General features: G+C 44.7%; 1 protein-coding gene across 2 annotated transcripts in view; it reads left to right on the top strand.

The window, feature by feature from the left end:
* Positions 1-8,080: 8,080 nt before the first annotated feature.
* Positions 8,081-14,696, top strand: part of SPOCK3 (SPARC (osteonectin), cwcv and kazal like domains proteoglycan 3) — a 386,051-nt gene continuing 379,435 nt past the window's right edge. For both annotated transcript variants that reach the window (XM_073341561.2, XM_073341560.2), the window contains exons 1-2: positions 8,081-8,189; positions 8,411-8,590. In XM_073341561.2, coding sequence (XP_073197662.2) covers positions 8,411-8,590 — 180 coding nt within the window. In that variant the 5' untranslated portion in view covers positions 8,081-8,189. The remainder of the gene's footprint in view (positions 8,190-8,410; positions 8,591-14,696) is intronic.

The following is a 14,696-nucleotide window of genomic DNA, read 5'->3' as shown; positions in this document are numbered from 1 at the left end:
ACTTATACACTTCTTTAGCCTATGTATAAAGTCTTTCCATCCCCTAAGTTGTAAGTTTGCAAGGGGGTTACTAAAGTATTAGAAAGTCTTTTCAGGATTAGGCACATAGGTACCAATCAGGCCTGGTCTACACTATGGGATTAGGTTGAATTTAGCCACGTTAGGTCGATTTTAAAATGAATGCGTCCACACAACCAACCCTGTTCTATGGACTTAAAGGGCTCTTAAAATCGACTTCTGTACTCCTCCCCGGCAAGGGGAATAGTGCTAAAATCAAACTTGCTGGGTTGAATTTGGGGTAGTGCGGATGCAAATCGACGGTATTGGTCTCCGGGAGCTATCCCAAAGTGCTCCATTGTGACCGCTCTGGACAGCACTTTGAACTCCGATGCACTACCCAGGTACACAGGAAAAGCCCTGGGAACTTTTGATTTTCATTTCCTGTTTGGTCAGCATGGCGAGCTCAGCAGCACAGGTGACCATGCAGTCCCAGAATCGCAAACGAGCTCCAGCATGAACCGAAAGGGAGACACTGGATCTGATTGCTGTATGGGGAGAAGCATCTGTGCAGGCCGAACTCTGATCAAAAAGAAGAAATGCAAATATATTTGCCAAAATCTCACAGGGCATGTTGGAGAGAGGCTACAACAGGGGGACACAGCAGTGCCACGTGAAAGTTAAGAAGCTGAGGCAAGCATACCAACAGATAAAGGAGGCAAATGGTCTCTCCGGGTCAGAGACCCATACATGCCGCTTCTATGATCAGCTGTATGCCATTCTAGGAGGGGACCCTACCACTACCCCACCACTGTCCATGGACACCTGCAAGGGGGGAATCTCACGCAACAGGGAGAAGGATTTTGTGGTTGAGGAGGAGAATGCACAGCAGGCAGGCGGTGAATCCGTTCTCCCCGGCAGCCAAGACCTTTTCATCACCCTGGACCCAATACCCTCCGAAGGCAGGATCCACAACCCTGAAGCTGGAGAAGGTATCTCTGGTGAGTGCACATTTGTAACTACAGTACAGGGTTTAAAAGCAATAGTGTTTAATGTTTGTTTTGCCCTGAAGAATTGGGATGCATTTGCGGCCAGTACAGCTACTGGAAAAGTCTGTTCGCATGTCTGGGGATGGAGTGGGAATCCTCCAGGGACATCTCCATGAAGCTCTCATGGAGGTACTCTGAAAGTATTCTGGAATCATTGCAGCACAAAGCATGGCAGCGAATGGCCCTGGGTTTTGGTCGCATTCAAGCAACATTCGGTCTATACCTTTCTGTGTTAGCCTCAGGAGAGTGATATCATTCATGGTCACCTGGCTGAAATAGGGGAATTTTTGTAAGGGAACAGTAAAAGGACCCCGTTCATGCTGGACTGTTTGCACTTGGCTAAAAGGGATCATCCCGGAGAATAGCTACGCGGTGGGGTGCAGGGAGGTGTGTGCTGCACATCCACCCAAAAACCACAGCCCCTCCTTTTAAATGTGAAACCCAACCCATTGCTTGCTATGGGAAAGGATGGCGCTGCAGTTTGAAACCATTCCCACGTTATGCGTAAGAAGCCAACCCCGGGTACCCTTTGCCTTACCATGGCTGCATGGAAACCGAATTCTGTTGCCCAGTTGTGTGTGATGTCACCATACCGGCAGACGCTCAATATAAAAGGCAAAATGGGACCTTGTACCTAAAGCACATGTGCTGTCTGGTGTGAATTGCTTGATTCACTGTAAAAGAGTCTCCCTTTTGCTCTCAGAAATGTATCTTAAATTTTACTCTCCCTTTTTATCTCCCCCCAGGTAAAAATGTTTCTAGGCTCCCCCTATCGTCTCCATCCCTGAGGTTATCGCAGATTAGAAGGTGGAGAAAAAAAAGTACTCGTGATATGTTTTCCGAGCTCATGCAGTCCTCCTGCACTGATAGGGCACAGCTGAATGCATAGAGGCATTCAGTGTTAGAGGCTAGGAAAGCATTAAGTGAACATGAAGAGCAGAGGCAGGAGCACGAAGAGCAGAGGCAGGAGGCAGTGCTAAGGTTAATGGGGGAGCAAACTAAGTGTCTGGTGCTGCTGCAGGAAAGCCAGCAAGAGCACAGACCCCCGCTGCATCCATTGTACTATCACCTGTCCTCCTCCCCCAAGTTCCATATCCTCCTCACCCAGATGCCCAAGAACGTGTGTGGGGGAGGCTCTGGGCACCCAGCCACTCCACTCCAGAGGATGGCCCAAGCAACAGAAGGCTGTCATTCAAACAGTTTGATTTGTAGTGTGCCACAATAAGCAATGTGGCCTTGTCCTTGTCCTTCCTTCCTCCCCCAGCCCCCTCCACCTGGGCTACCTTGTCAGTTATCTCCCTTTTTTTTAATAAATAAAGAAAGAATGCATGGTTTCAAAACAACAGTTACTTTATTTCGAAGGGAGGAGGGTGATTGGCTTACAGGGAATTAAAATCAACAAAGAGGGAGGGTTTGCATCAAGGAGAAATATACACAACTGTCACACTGAAGCCTCGCCAGTCATGAAACTGGTTTTTAAAGACTCTCTGATGCGCAGCATGCCTTGCTGTGCTCTTCTAATCACCTTGGGGTCTGGCTGCTCAAAATCTGATGCCAGGCGATTTGCCTCAACCTTCCACCCTGCCATAAACATCTTCCCTCTTACTCGGTCAGGTATTATGGAGCACACAGCAAGCAGCAATAACAATGGGAATGTTGGTTGTGCTGAGGTCTGACCTAGTCAGCAAACAGCACCAGTGAGCTTTTAAACGTCCAAAGGCACATTCTGCTACCATTCTGCTCTTGCTCAGCCTATAGTTGAACTGCTCCTTAACTACTGTTCAGGCTGCCTGTGTTTGGCTTCATGAGCCATGGGAGCAAGGGGTAGGCTGGGTCCCCAAGGATAACTATTGGCATTTCAACATCCCCAACGGTAATTTTCTAGTCTGGGAAGTAAATCCCTTCTTGCAGCTGCTCGAACAGTCCAGAGTTCCTAAAGATGCGAGCATCATGCACCTTTCCTGGCTATCCCACGTTGATGTCTGTGAAACATCCCTTGTGATCCACCAGTGCTTGCAGCACCACTGAGAAGTACCCCTTGTGGTTTATGTACTGGTTAGCAAGGTGGTCCAGTGCCAAGATAGGGATGTGCATTCTGTCTATCGCCCCACCACAGTTAGGGAAACCCACTGCAGCAAAGCCATCCACTATGACCTGCACATTTCCCAAAGTCACTACCCTTGATAACAGAATGTCAATGATTGCATTGGCTACTTGGATCGCAGCAACTCCCACAGTAGATTTGACCGCTCCAAATTGATTCCCGACTGACCGGTAGCAGTCAGGCGTAGCAAGCTTCCACAGGGCTATCGCCACTTGCTTCTCAACTGTCAGGGCAGCTCTCATCTTGGTATTCCTGCACTTCAGGGCAGGGAAAAGCAACTCAGAGTTCCAGGAAAGTGGCTTTATGCATGCAAAAGTTTAGCAGCCACTGTGAATCATCCCATACCTGCAACACTATGTGGTCCCACCAGTCTGTGCTTGTTTGCCGGACCCAGAATCGGGCGTTCCACTGTATCAACCAGCCCCACTGCCACCATGATGTCCCAATTGCCACAGCCTGTGCTTTCAGAAATGTCTGTGTCCATGTCTTCATCAAAATTGTCCTTGTGCTGACGTCTCTTAGCCCAGTTTTGCATATACTCCAGGATAATGCGCGAGGTGTTTACAATGCTCACAACACCAGCGGTGAGCTGAGCAGGCTCCATGCATGCCATGGTATGGCATCTGCAGGAGAGCAGAGTTGCACTGGATGCCGACGGATGCCATGAGAATAGACCATTATACAGAATGACAAGAGGACCTGCGATGTGGATTCATGGCACCAGGAGAGCAGAGTTGCAGCTGAAGTGGTGGATGACGACAACATGGAGAAATTTGCTATTGAGACTGAGCTCATTTACAAGAGTAGGAGAGCAGAGTTGCAGCGGAAGCAGTGGATGATGGTAGCTAGCAGTCGTACTGCATCGTCTTCTGACAGCAGCAGCCAGGACACAACAGCAGTGGTGATGGTGAGCTGAGCTGAGCGGGCTCCATGCTTGCCATGGTAGGTTGTCTGCACAGAAAAAAGGCACAAAACGATTGTCTGCCATTGCTTTCACGGAGGGAGGGGTGACTGATGACATGTACCCAAAAGCACCCGTGACAATGTTTTTGCCCCATCAGGCACTGGGAGCTTAACCGAGTATTCCAGTGGGCGGCGGAAATTGCGGGAACTGGGGGATAGCTACCCATAGTGCACCACTCCGTAAGTTGATGCTAGCCATGGTAGTGAGGATGCACTCCGCTGACTTAATGTGCTTAGTGTGGACATGTGCAATCGACTGTATAAAATCAATTTCTAAACATCAACGTCTATAAAATTGATCTAATTTTGTAGTGTAGTCATACCCAATGATCTATTACGGCCTGATCCCATGCCTGCTGAAATCAGTGACTAAACTCCCATTGACTTCAGTGGTTCAGGATTAGGACCTGAAAGGGATAATGTGCAGAGCTATGTGAAACTTTAGTTCATGGGGTCTGTTCACTCTGCTTAAGTTAGGTTTTCATAGGTTTTGTATCTGTTAATTTTGTTTTAGCTTCAAAACCAAACTGAATGTGAAACTCAGTAGAAACAACCACCCCATCTGTTGCCCCACTTCCATCTACCTTTTCCATCAGACCAAAAATTTGCTGTTTTGCCTGAAAAGCTGGAGAATCTTTTGGGGGTTTTAGGTTGAGTTTTGAATCAGAATCCTAAAAATAGGTCAGTTTTCATAATGGAAGAAAGGTTAACAGTCTCAGAGCTTCACTAGAAACAGTGTTGTTTAATGGTTTTAGTAGTAATCTGGAAAAGGACATGAGCAATGAGGTGACAAACTTTGCTGGTAACACAAAATGATGTAGGTTAGTCAAGTCCAGAGAAGAGCGTGAGGAAATTCTGAGGAACTAACCAAGCTAGGTCAATGGGCAACACAATGGCAGATGAATTCAATAATGCACATTGGAGGAGAAAAACAATTGATGTACCTTCCTAGGTTCCAATTTATTTGAATTAGTTCAGAGAAAGGACCAACCATTTGGACAGTTCAATGAAGACTTTTGTTCAGTGTGCAACTGTGGTGGGGAAAAAAAGAAAACAAATGTTAAGGAACAGACTGGAGAATAATCCAGAAAGTATTATAATGCCCTTATATAGATCATTGGTTCACTGTCATCTGGAATAGAGTACAGTACTAGTCACACATCTCACATGAGAAATTGTAGAATTCGAGGGGGTTTAAAGAAGCTCTACTTCCAGTAAAGTTAAGCACGTGTGTAAGTGTTTTCAGAATTGGGGCCGAGAATTGTAAGCTCTTTGGGGGCATCTTTTTGTTATATTTTCACAGTGCCTCGCACAATGGGGCCCTGATCAATTATTAGGGTTCCTAGGAACTACTGCAGTACTAAATTTAAAACAAAAATAAAGTCTAATGGAAAAAATAATTTAGTCTTTTTGTTGTGTTTTTGTACAGTGCCCGGCACAAAGGCACCCTAGTACATGACTTGGGCTCTACTGCCCTCTTATTCAACTCCTTTCTCAGATAAACAAACCTCTTCTTTTCAGTCTCTCATCAAATTAGAGTTTTGCCATCCCCCTAATAAAGGAGGGCAAAAAAGAATGATTTGGGGGGTGGCAAAACTCTAATTTGATGAGAGATTGAAAAGAAGACGTTTGTTCATGTGAGAAAGGAGTTGAATAAGAGGGGACCTGATAAAAGTACACACAATAATAACTGGTATAGAGAATGTAGACTAGGAACTCCTGTTCTCCCTATCATGCAAGAACAAGGGGACATACCAAATGGAAATGGTAAAGTGGCAAATTCAAACTAGTAAAAGGAAATACTTTTTCACACAAAATACAATTAAACTTTGGAACTTTTTACCATCAGAGGTCATTAAAATCAGAATTTAGCAACATTCAAAGAGGCTCTAGGTTCTTATTTGGATAGCAAATATAGCCAGAGTTATAATTAATTAGTGGTAACAAATCCTTTAGGAAGGGATATAAAATCCCATGCTTCAGGATTTAAGTGTTATGTGTGTCAGGCAAAGGCAACTGCACCTCTGACCCTTTTGAAAGCTCCTTGAGAGCATCCTACTTAGCTTTCAGGCCACTACCTGTCACCTTTCTTGGGCAGAATCCTGTGACACTCTTCCATTAGCTTGAGGATTTAGGCTGCAATTCACTGTGATTATTGCAACTGGTCTGAGTTTAGTCTAGCACTTACAATTCTCTCAGGGGACAATGACATGTTAACCAGTGACCAGTCAACCTTCATAAACAAAGCATTGTTTACTCAGAATACAGGCATTACAGAGAAAATATATCTTAAAAACAATAAACATCTTACACGCTGATCCAAGTTTGCCAAGCTATCATCCGTCTTCCACACAGAGACCCTCATAGGAATCAAAGTAACAGCCGTGTTAGTCTGTATTTGCAAAAAGAAAAGGAGTACTTGTGGCACCTTAGAGACTAACTGATTTATTTGAGCATGAGCTTTCGTGAGCTACAGCTCACTTCACAAAAGCTCATGCTCAAATAAATCGGTTAGTCTCTAAGGTGCCACAAGTCCTCCTTTCCTCATAGGAATGAATACTTCTAAACCCCTCTCACAGGTTCTGTTCTGCTTGGTGACAGTGTCATGTCAATTCCTGGACTGAGGTGGAGTGACTTAGTACTTCCTTTCCCCCAGGGTGGTCACTTTATACAGTTCTCAGCTCTTTGTTTGTTAGTGTACTGTAAACAGTTCAAACCAGGATGTCCAATTTCCCCCCAAGTGCGTAAGGCTTTTTCAGACTAGCTACATTAACCCCCCACCTCCCTTCCTGCAGTAAACTCCTATAATTCCCCCCCCCCCCCCGCATCACCTGCTGTGGAGCTGAAGTATGAACCCTAGCCCATACGATACCTGTAATGTTTATAAAGTTGATACAGTATTCTCAAAGATAGTCCATGTGTCCATAATATCTGTCATATTACAAGCTAAGCTGTAACTTTCATAGGGGGTGGGTGATAAGATTATCCCACATCTGCCTAATGTGTGGTTCCTTTCACCTTCTTCCTGAGCATCTGGTGCTGGCAATTGTTGGGAACAGTATACTGGACTGAGTGATCCAGTATGGCAGTTCCTATGAATTTCACTAGGCTCTTAGGGCAACATTTTAAAAAGTGATTTATGTATTTAGGCATGAGATTGACTTTTAATGAGATTTAGGCTCCTAAAAGACAGACTTATTGACTAAAGATGCAGACAAATACCTAGTGCAATTTTCCTAAAGGGAGTTAGGTGCTTTGGAAAATCACACTAGGCACCTGATCTACTGACATCTTTAGGCATCTAAATACCTTGGTGCCTAAGCCACTTTTGAAAAGGGGGTTTTTAGGACCAGATTTACATACACGTTTAGATGCCTAAAGATGCAGATAGGCACCTGTGATTTATAAAAGCTTCTAAGCAAATTGGGTAATAATTACCTAAGTGCCAATGTACCTTTGTAAATCTGGCTCCCAGGCAATAATCCTGCAAGCATTTACAGGCATGCTTAGCTTTCCCCATGTGATTAGCCCCAATAAACTGAATGAGATTACTGGCGTATTAAACACACCTGTTGCAAAAACCAGCCTTTAGTTTCTTGTCAAGAGTTTCCCACAAGAAGCTCTGCCAAGGTGGGAGGGTAGAAAGCAAACAACAAGCCCCAGGAACGAGGCGTTAGTACATTTTGTGGCCTGGGGGCGAAGTTTTTCAAACCACTTGGGCTTCTGGTTTCAACCTTTCTGTGGCAAACAAAACGCTAGCGAAATGATCCTCGTCAAAGCCAGGGGCTGATTCCCCCCGCAGCGTCAGCTTCCGCGGGGCTCAGTAGAACCCGCGCGCGCTCCTCGCCCCTGCATCGGGGGCCGCTTGCCCCGCCGCCTTGTGCGGGCCTTGGCCGGGAGCCGTGCGCGGAGCAAGGGGAGGGCCGGGGAGGAGGGCGGGGTGGAACGCGCGCAGGGAGCTGAGTGGACGGCTCGCGACGGCGGCGCGTGCAGCAGCTCCAGAAAGAGCCGGAGTTGGCAGCGTCGAGCCGCATTTCCAGTAGGAGCGGGGAGCCCGGTGCGGGGCTTGCAGCAAGGTGATGGGCTAGGCACCATTGCTCCACGCGCCCCGGCTTCAGCTCCCCTTCTCTCTCTGCCCTGCGGAGGGAGGGAGCGAACATCCCTCCCGCGCCTCTCCCCGGCTCCCGCTACCTGCCCTCCTCCCGCCCGTCCTTTGCCCGGGGAGCGCTCCCGTGTGGCACTGTGGTGTGGCTTCTTGTTTGTGAACCCCCCTCGCTTTGTGTCTCCTCTTGCACAGATGCTGAAGGTGGCAGCCTTCATGTGCGTGTGTGCAGCAGCGTGGTACAGCCAGGGTCTAGCAGCAGCAGCGGCGGCCGGGGGCAGGTCGGACCCCGGCAATTTTCTGGATGATAAACAATGGCTCACGACGGTCTCCCAGTATGACAAGGAGGTCGGACAGTGGAACAAATTCCGAGACGTAAGTTCAGCCCCTCCCCACCTACTCGTCTGGGTGCACCCGCGGGTGGGTTCGGCCCTTCTAGCTGGGGGAGGGCGGCGGAAGGGGCATAAGTTCTCAGACCCTCTCGCGTCTTTATGGCAGACCTTGCACGTTCCCTCCGCCCGGCCCCGGAAGGCTGGAGCGAGGCTGTGCTAAATTCTTCCCTGCAGGCTGGCTTTGATGGCATGGCAAAATATTGGCCCTTCTGCGCAGCCATCGCAGCGGTGCGGGCTGAACTTTTCTTGAATGATGTTTCCGCACCATGGCGGTGCGCTGAGTGTAAACACACAGCGAGCGAGGGGAAGATGTGCCCTCCCACGGTGGTGCTGCTGCTAGGCGATCCCTGATGTGCTCCTGCTGCTGAGCAATAAGGATCGATCCGGTCGCTCATAGGCCTTTAAAGAACTTTAGGCTAGAGCTGGCGGTGAGGGGGGATGTCGGCTCAACCGGGGGGGGCGGGGGAAGGGGAAGGGGAAGGGGCTACTTGCGCAGGGTTAGTACTGGCATCATAAGTGCTGATCTTTGTTGATCCATTAACTTTTAAAGGACGACGTGTGCGCCCCCCCCCTTTCTTAAGCCCCAGGCCTCCTTGGAGGTGACAATACAAGGGTTAACTCGGACTATGTCTTTTGCAAAGGGTCACTCAAGTAAAGGAGGCTCCCCCGGTCGGATCTGGCTGTTGCATCGTTAGCTGTGGTATGTCTGCCATTCTTTCCACCTGATTTGAGAGGAGCCCTGTAATAAACTGCCCTCTTCCGTTTCCAGTGTTTAGGATGTCAGGTGTGAGCTATTCCAGAGCTAGTCAGTCACTTTTTACTAGGGCATAGTCCACCTAGCTAACTATTTTTTCCCCATTAGAATGGGAGATAGAAACACTGTACCAGCATTTGGCCTCCAGTGACCTCTGTAGCCCAAACATGAAATTCACAAGGCATCAAAGGAGCAAAGTGAAAAGAGAGGAAGAGGCAGTTGCCAGTGCAGGCAATGAAGACAAATCGGGTTCAGCTCCACAAATCCGTTCAAGTGCAATCATGATACTCTTGACAAATTGTTCCATGTGTAAAACAGAAAGACAGTAAGTTTCTGTTTAGAGTCTAGTGGTTTCTTCCCCTGAAATGGGGTTAACACCACTGCTATTGAAATATGGATTGTCTCTCTCTCTCCTTCTCTCCTGAAATGGATTACTGCAGAAATACTAATTTGGCTTAAAAATATGCTGTGTGTACTTTACAGTTTGTGTCAATATTGAAATTCATTTTGCAACACCAAGAAGTTCTAATGAGAAAGTATTAGTAGGATAACAGACTATATGGATAGCTGCTACTTTTCCTAAATACTTTTTATGAAATATACTACTATGGAACCTAAGTAAGGGTATAAATGGCTTGTATATCATAAGATATTTCAGCTCCATGGAAATAGTACCTGAACATTAAAGCGAATTCTTGCCCGAATATGAGCGTTAAATAGTGGTTCTGATGTCTCGGATCACTTCAGTTGTTGCCATAACAAACATGACAACTTAATTTAGTGGAAGCTAATGGGTTATTATTATTTTGTATACCATTACTGTTTGTTATCTTAAATGATCACTCTCCATTATCTTTGCCATGCCCTGGTGTATATATGTTTTTGTTTGTTTGTTTTTCAATCAATCAATTCCAGGAACTGTAAAGTCCTACATCTTGTAGCTTTTGTGTCACCCTATCTGCTCAGTGGATTTTTATTTATCCCTTATTGAATTGGCTTAAGACTCCAATATTCAAAAGGTTCGCCTCCTACAGTTTGTCGATAACACATCTCTGTAGTTGGCTCTAGTGATTCTGGGGAAATGATTTTTTTCTAAAAAGGAGCCATATCAATGCACTTCTGAACATTATAGCTTAATGTATATTTTAAGGTGAGATATGAACTTGAGAACTAAGGTTGCATGAATAAAAAATGAGCCAATTCTACGTTTATGGGAAATTCACTTCTACAATGTTTTACACAATTAAAACCTGTATTGTGAGTTATGTCAAACACCTCTTAAATACTAATATTTGTTTAAAAAAAATTAAGATGTTGTGCTTCAGTAGTTTTTTCAGAAACATGCAGTGCTGTGTAAATATTATAGGATGAAGTACTGTTGTGAACAATGCCAAACAACTCATAAGTTAAATTTTATAATTAGACAATATCACTTCCATAAGATGTCTTCCAGACAGGCTGGAGATGCTAAGTGCTGTCTAATGTCTGTCTCTTGGGTGCCCATTGGCATATACTGGATATTAGCCAGGTAATTTACTCTGTGACAGGTAGGTATCCCAAGGGTTTTAAAAGTAACTATTCTGAGTGAGCACTGAATAAGATCGCTTTTAGGCAACCCTTACAAGTATGCTGGTTTATTCTTTGTTTTTATATACATTCTCATGGTTTTATGAAGTTGATATTTCTGTGAGGATTTTAATCTTTCTCATACAGAATAAGAGTTGGTTGCTTATTGTATTGAAATCTAACTTATTAGGAAGTGGTTATAGTAGAAAGTCTTTTGCAGTGAAGTATTACTATCTTTAAACTGTTGGTGGGTTTGCAGAAATCCATAGAATATAACGGGAGCAAATCAATAACTGAATGTATCCATTTGCCCAGCAGTTTGCCAAAATAAAATAAAAGGCAGAACCAGTTTCAAGCAGCCTTGAACTACTACCTTCAATTCTTAGATAACTGAGTAAAACATTTTAATGAATTGGTGAAATGTTATAAACACATCCTACTAGTTATACATGACTTATGTGACTTTTTGTAACACAACTCTTTGAAATTGGGGTTAGGAACTTCATTGGTGCTTTAAAAAGTTTTAAGACAAGCAAATGTTGCCTCCTGCCTTAGGACAGAACAGCACAAATACATATACTTTACTTACACGCGCACACACACACACAAGGAGTTAAGATTGGAAGTGCAGCTTTGTGAGGCCTGTATTCATAATTTTTTTTCACTATTCAGAAGGAAACTAGAAAAAAAACAGTTGTGTGCAGGAGATACTTTTTTCACACCAAAAAAAAAAAATTCTATTAAAGACTTTATGAAATAATGATTGATTAATATGGAAGGTAATGACTGACTTCTGCCACATTGGCTCAATTTCTTAAATTTTTTTAATTTCACAATGAAAGAATGTTCATAAACATGATCTTTAACTAAATCTGATCTAACATAAATTTTCTTAACTTAATGTCTCCTAGAATGTCAGCATTTTAGGGAAAGTTTAAACAATGCAATCATTCATTAACTCAGTAATAATATTGGCTTAAAGAATCTTTACAGCTTTGTTCAGACAAACACGTAACTGATTATTTTTTCTTTGCCTGGAGTGTCTTTTTTTTTCACTGCAGTCCTTGATCTTGGTGACAAATCTGTAGAGAATTATGGAACTGGTTTATAAGGAGACTGGTCTCTCGTGTAGAACGCTGGAAAGCTGTGTATATGTTGGGGGCTACTATACACTGGCATTGATCTATGTGCAGAACTCTCATGGATGTCACTGGTTTTGTGCAAAAATTTAGGATAGAATGTTAAAGGTGTTTTTTATTTTTCTTCTCAGAAATACTTTAGCCCACTTTTTTTATACACAAGGTGTACTCATTCCCATGAGAGCCAGAAGTGTGACAGATCCTATGGATCAGATACAGGGCTGTATCTGAACTGTACTTAGTGCAGCTTGTGCAGGAAAGAGGGGTAAAAGTGCTCTAAGGTTCCAGTTATGTTTCCTCAGTCTCACTGCTGCCTAGCTGCAGACCCAGTGCTCAGAATTAAGCAGTCTTCTCAGGGCTATTGTACTCTATACTAGTTTTCAATTGCCTGGTAAGTGCTTCAGCCATGCCACCTTTTCACTTAGCTACATACTGCACAGTGGTGACTGGGAATGGGGGGAGTGTAGTAGATGCCAATTTGAGGTGAATATTCTCTTGCCCAGATCCTGCTGGGTTTATGATGCTTTGTGCTGATGAACTGGAGCGAAGTGGCTGGTGAATAACCAGAAATCTGGTGAATGAATAATTCTCAAATTCAGCTTTCTTCTTTCTCTGTGGATTATCACTAATTCAAAATAGTAGTGTGCAAGTTGACTGGGTAGTGGTAATAGCATAATCTCTTGTTATAACATTGTAAACCCTACTACCTGATTTTTATATTAAACTCTTACTATACATAATACAATATATCCAACAGAAACAAAACCTGGGAAAACTTTTTATTCTTTCTGTGACTTCTTTAAAGTTTTCTAGTGATCGTCTCTTGCTTCAGAATGCCGAATGCCTCGCCCCACCCATGCTGTTTGCAATAGGATTCAATCTGTGGCTTAGCTGCTGACTCTTTACTGCTTCCTAAAGAGCTGGGAGCTCAATATTTGGCTCAGATAGATACTATATGCAGAAGCACTCAGTTTGGTGCTGGTGGGGGAGCAGTGCAGACTTCAGCTCTACTCTGAGAAACCTGTCTGGGACAAATAGCTGATTGAGGGACTGCTGCTTGCTTGCCAGAGCCTATGAAGGGAAGGTAGGCCTGATATGGGACTACAGTAGTGATGTGATATTAATGCCACCCAGAAACAACATGGAAAAGATTACTGCTGGTTGTTCCATGCCTTTAGAACTGACAGCTAAAAGAAAATCTATTGCTTTGTGCACTTGACTGGGGAACCCAGTCGGGTTGGCTGTGAGCCTAGGAGTGATTGTCACACACAAAGGAGAATGAAATTTTTTTAAGTAACAGCCATGTTAGTCTGTATTCAAGAAAAGGAAAGGAGTACTTGTGGCACCTTAGAGACTAACCAATTTATTTGAGCATGAGCTTTCGCGAAACAGCTTCTATATTTGTTTGTATCACTATATTCCAGAAACTAAGTCCTAACTAGCTTTGGCTGTCACATCTAGATTATCTATAGTTCGAGACTGCTCACAATCACACCACCTGAGTAAGGTTAGTATGGACACTAAACTGGGAGGAGAGGTAGATACGCTGGAGGGTAGGGATAGGATACAGAGGGCCCTAGACAAATTAGAGGATTGGGCCAAAAGAAATCTGATGAGGTTCAACAATGACAAGTACAGAGTCCTGCATTTAAGACAGAAGAATCCCATGCACCGCTACAGACTAGGGACCGAATGGCTCGGCAGCAGTCCTACAGAAAAGGACCTAGGGGTTACAGTGGACAAGAAGCTGAATATGAGTCAACAGTGTGCCCTTGTTGCCAAGAAGGCGAACGGCATTTTGGGCTGTATAAGAAGGGGCATTGCCAGCAGATGGAGGGACGTGATTGTTCCCCTCTATTCAACATTGGTGAGGCCTCATCTGGAGTACTGTGTCCAGTTTTGGGCCCCACACTACAAGAAGGATGTAGAAAAATTTGGAAAATATCCAGCGGAGGGCAACAAAAATGATTAGGGGACTGGAACACATGACTTATGAGGAGGGGCTGAGGGAATTAGGATTGTTTAGTCTTCAGAAGAGAAGAATGAGGGGGGGATTTGATAGCTGCTTTCAGCTACCTGAAAGGGGGTTCCAAAGAGGATGGATCCAGACTGTTCTCTGTGGTAGCTGATGACAGAACAAGGAGTAATGGTCTCAGGTTGCAGTGGGGGAGGTTTAGGTTGGATCTTAGGAAAAAGATCCTTTTTCACTAGGAGGGTGGTGATGCGTTACCTAGGGAGGTGGTGGAATCTCCTTCCTTAGATATTCTTAAGGCCAGGCTTGACAAAGCCCATGCTGGGATGATTTTATTTGGGGATTGGTCCTGCTTTGAGCAGGGGGTTGGACTAGATGACCTCCTGGGGTCCTTTCCAACCCTGAGATTCTATGATTGAATGATTACACACAATACTGATCAGAGAGGTGACCTCCATGGAATCTTGTGTGTCGTCCTTCTCGTTGAATCAATACTAAACCCAAACTCCAAGATGTGGTTAGAGGAAACTTGAAGGGTATGACTACACTTGGGAAAAAAGCCCAGTGGCAGCAAGTCAACTGACTCGGGGTCAATTTGCAGTATGGGGCAAAAAACAGCAATGTAGTCATTCGTGCTTAGGCTGCAGATTGGCTTTAG

This window comes from Lepidochelys kempii, chromosome 4 (assembly GCF_965140285.1).
Source record: "Lepidochelys kempii isolate rLepKem1 chromosome 4, rLepKem1.hap1, whole genome shotgun sequence".
NCBI lineage: Eukaryota > Metazoa > Chordata > Testudines > Cheloniidae > Lepidochelys > Lepidochelys kempii.
This window is presented reverse-complemented; position numbering and strand designations above follow the sequence as displayed.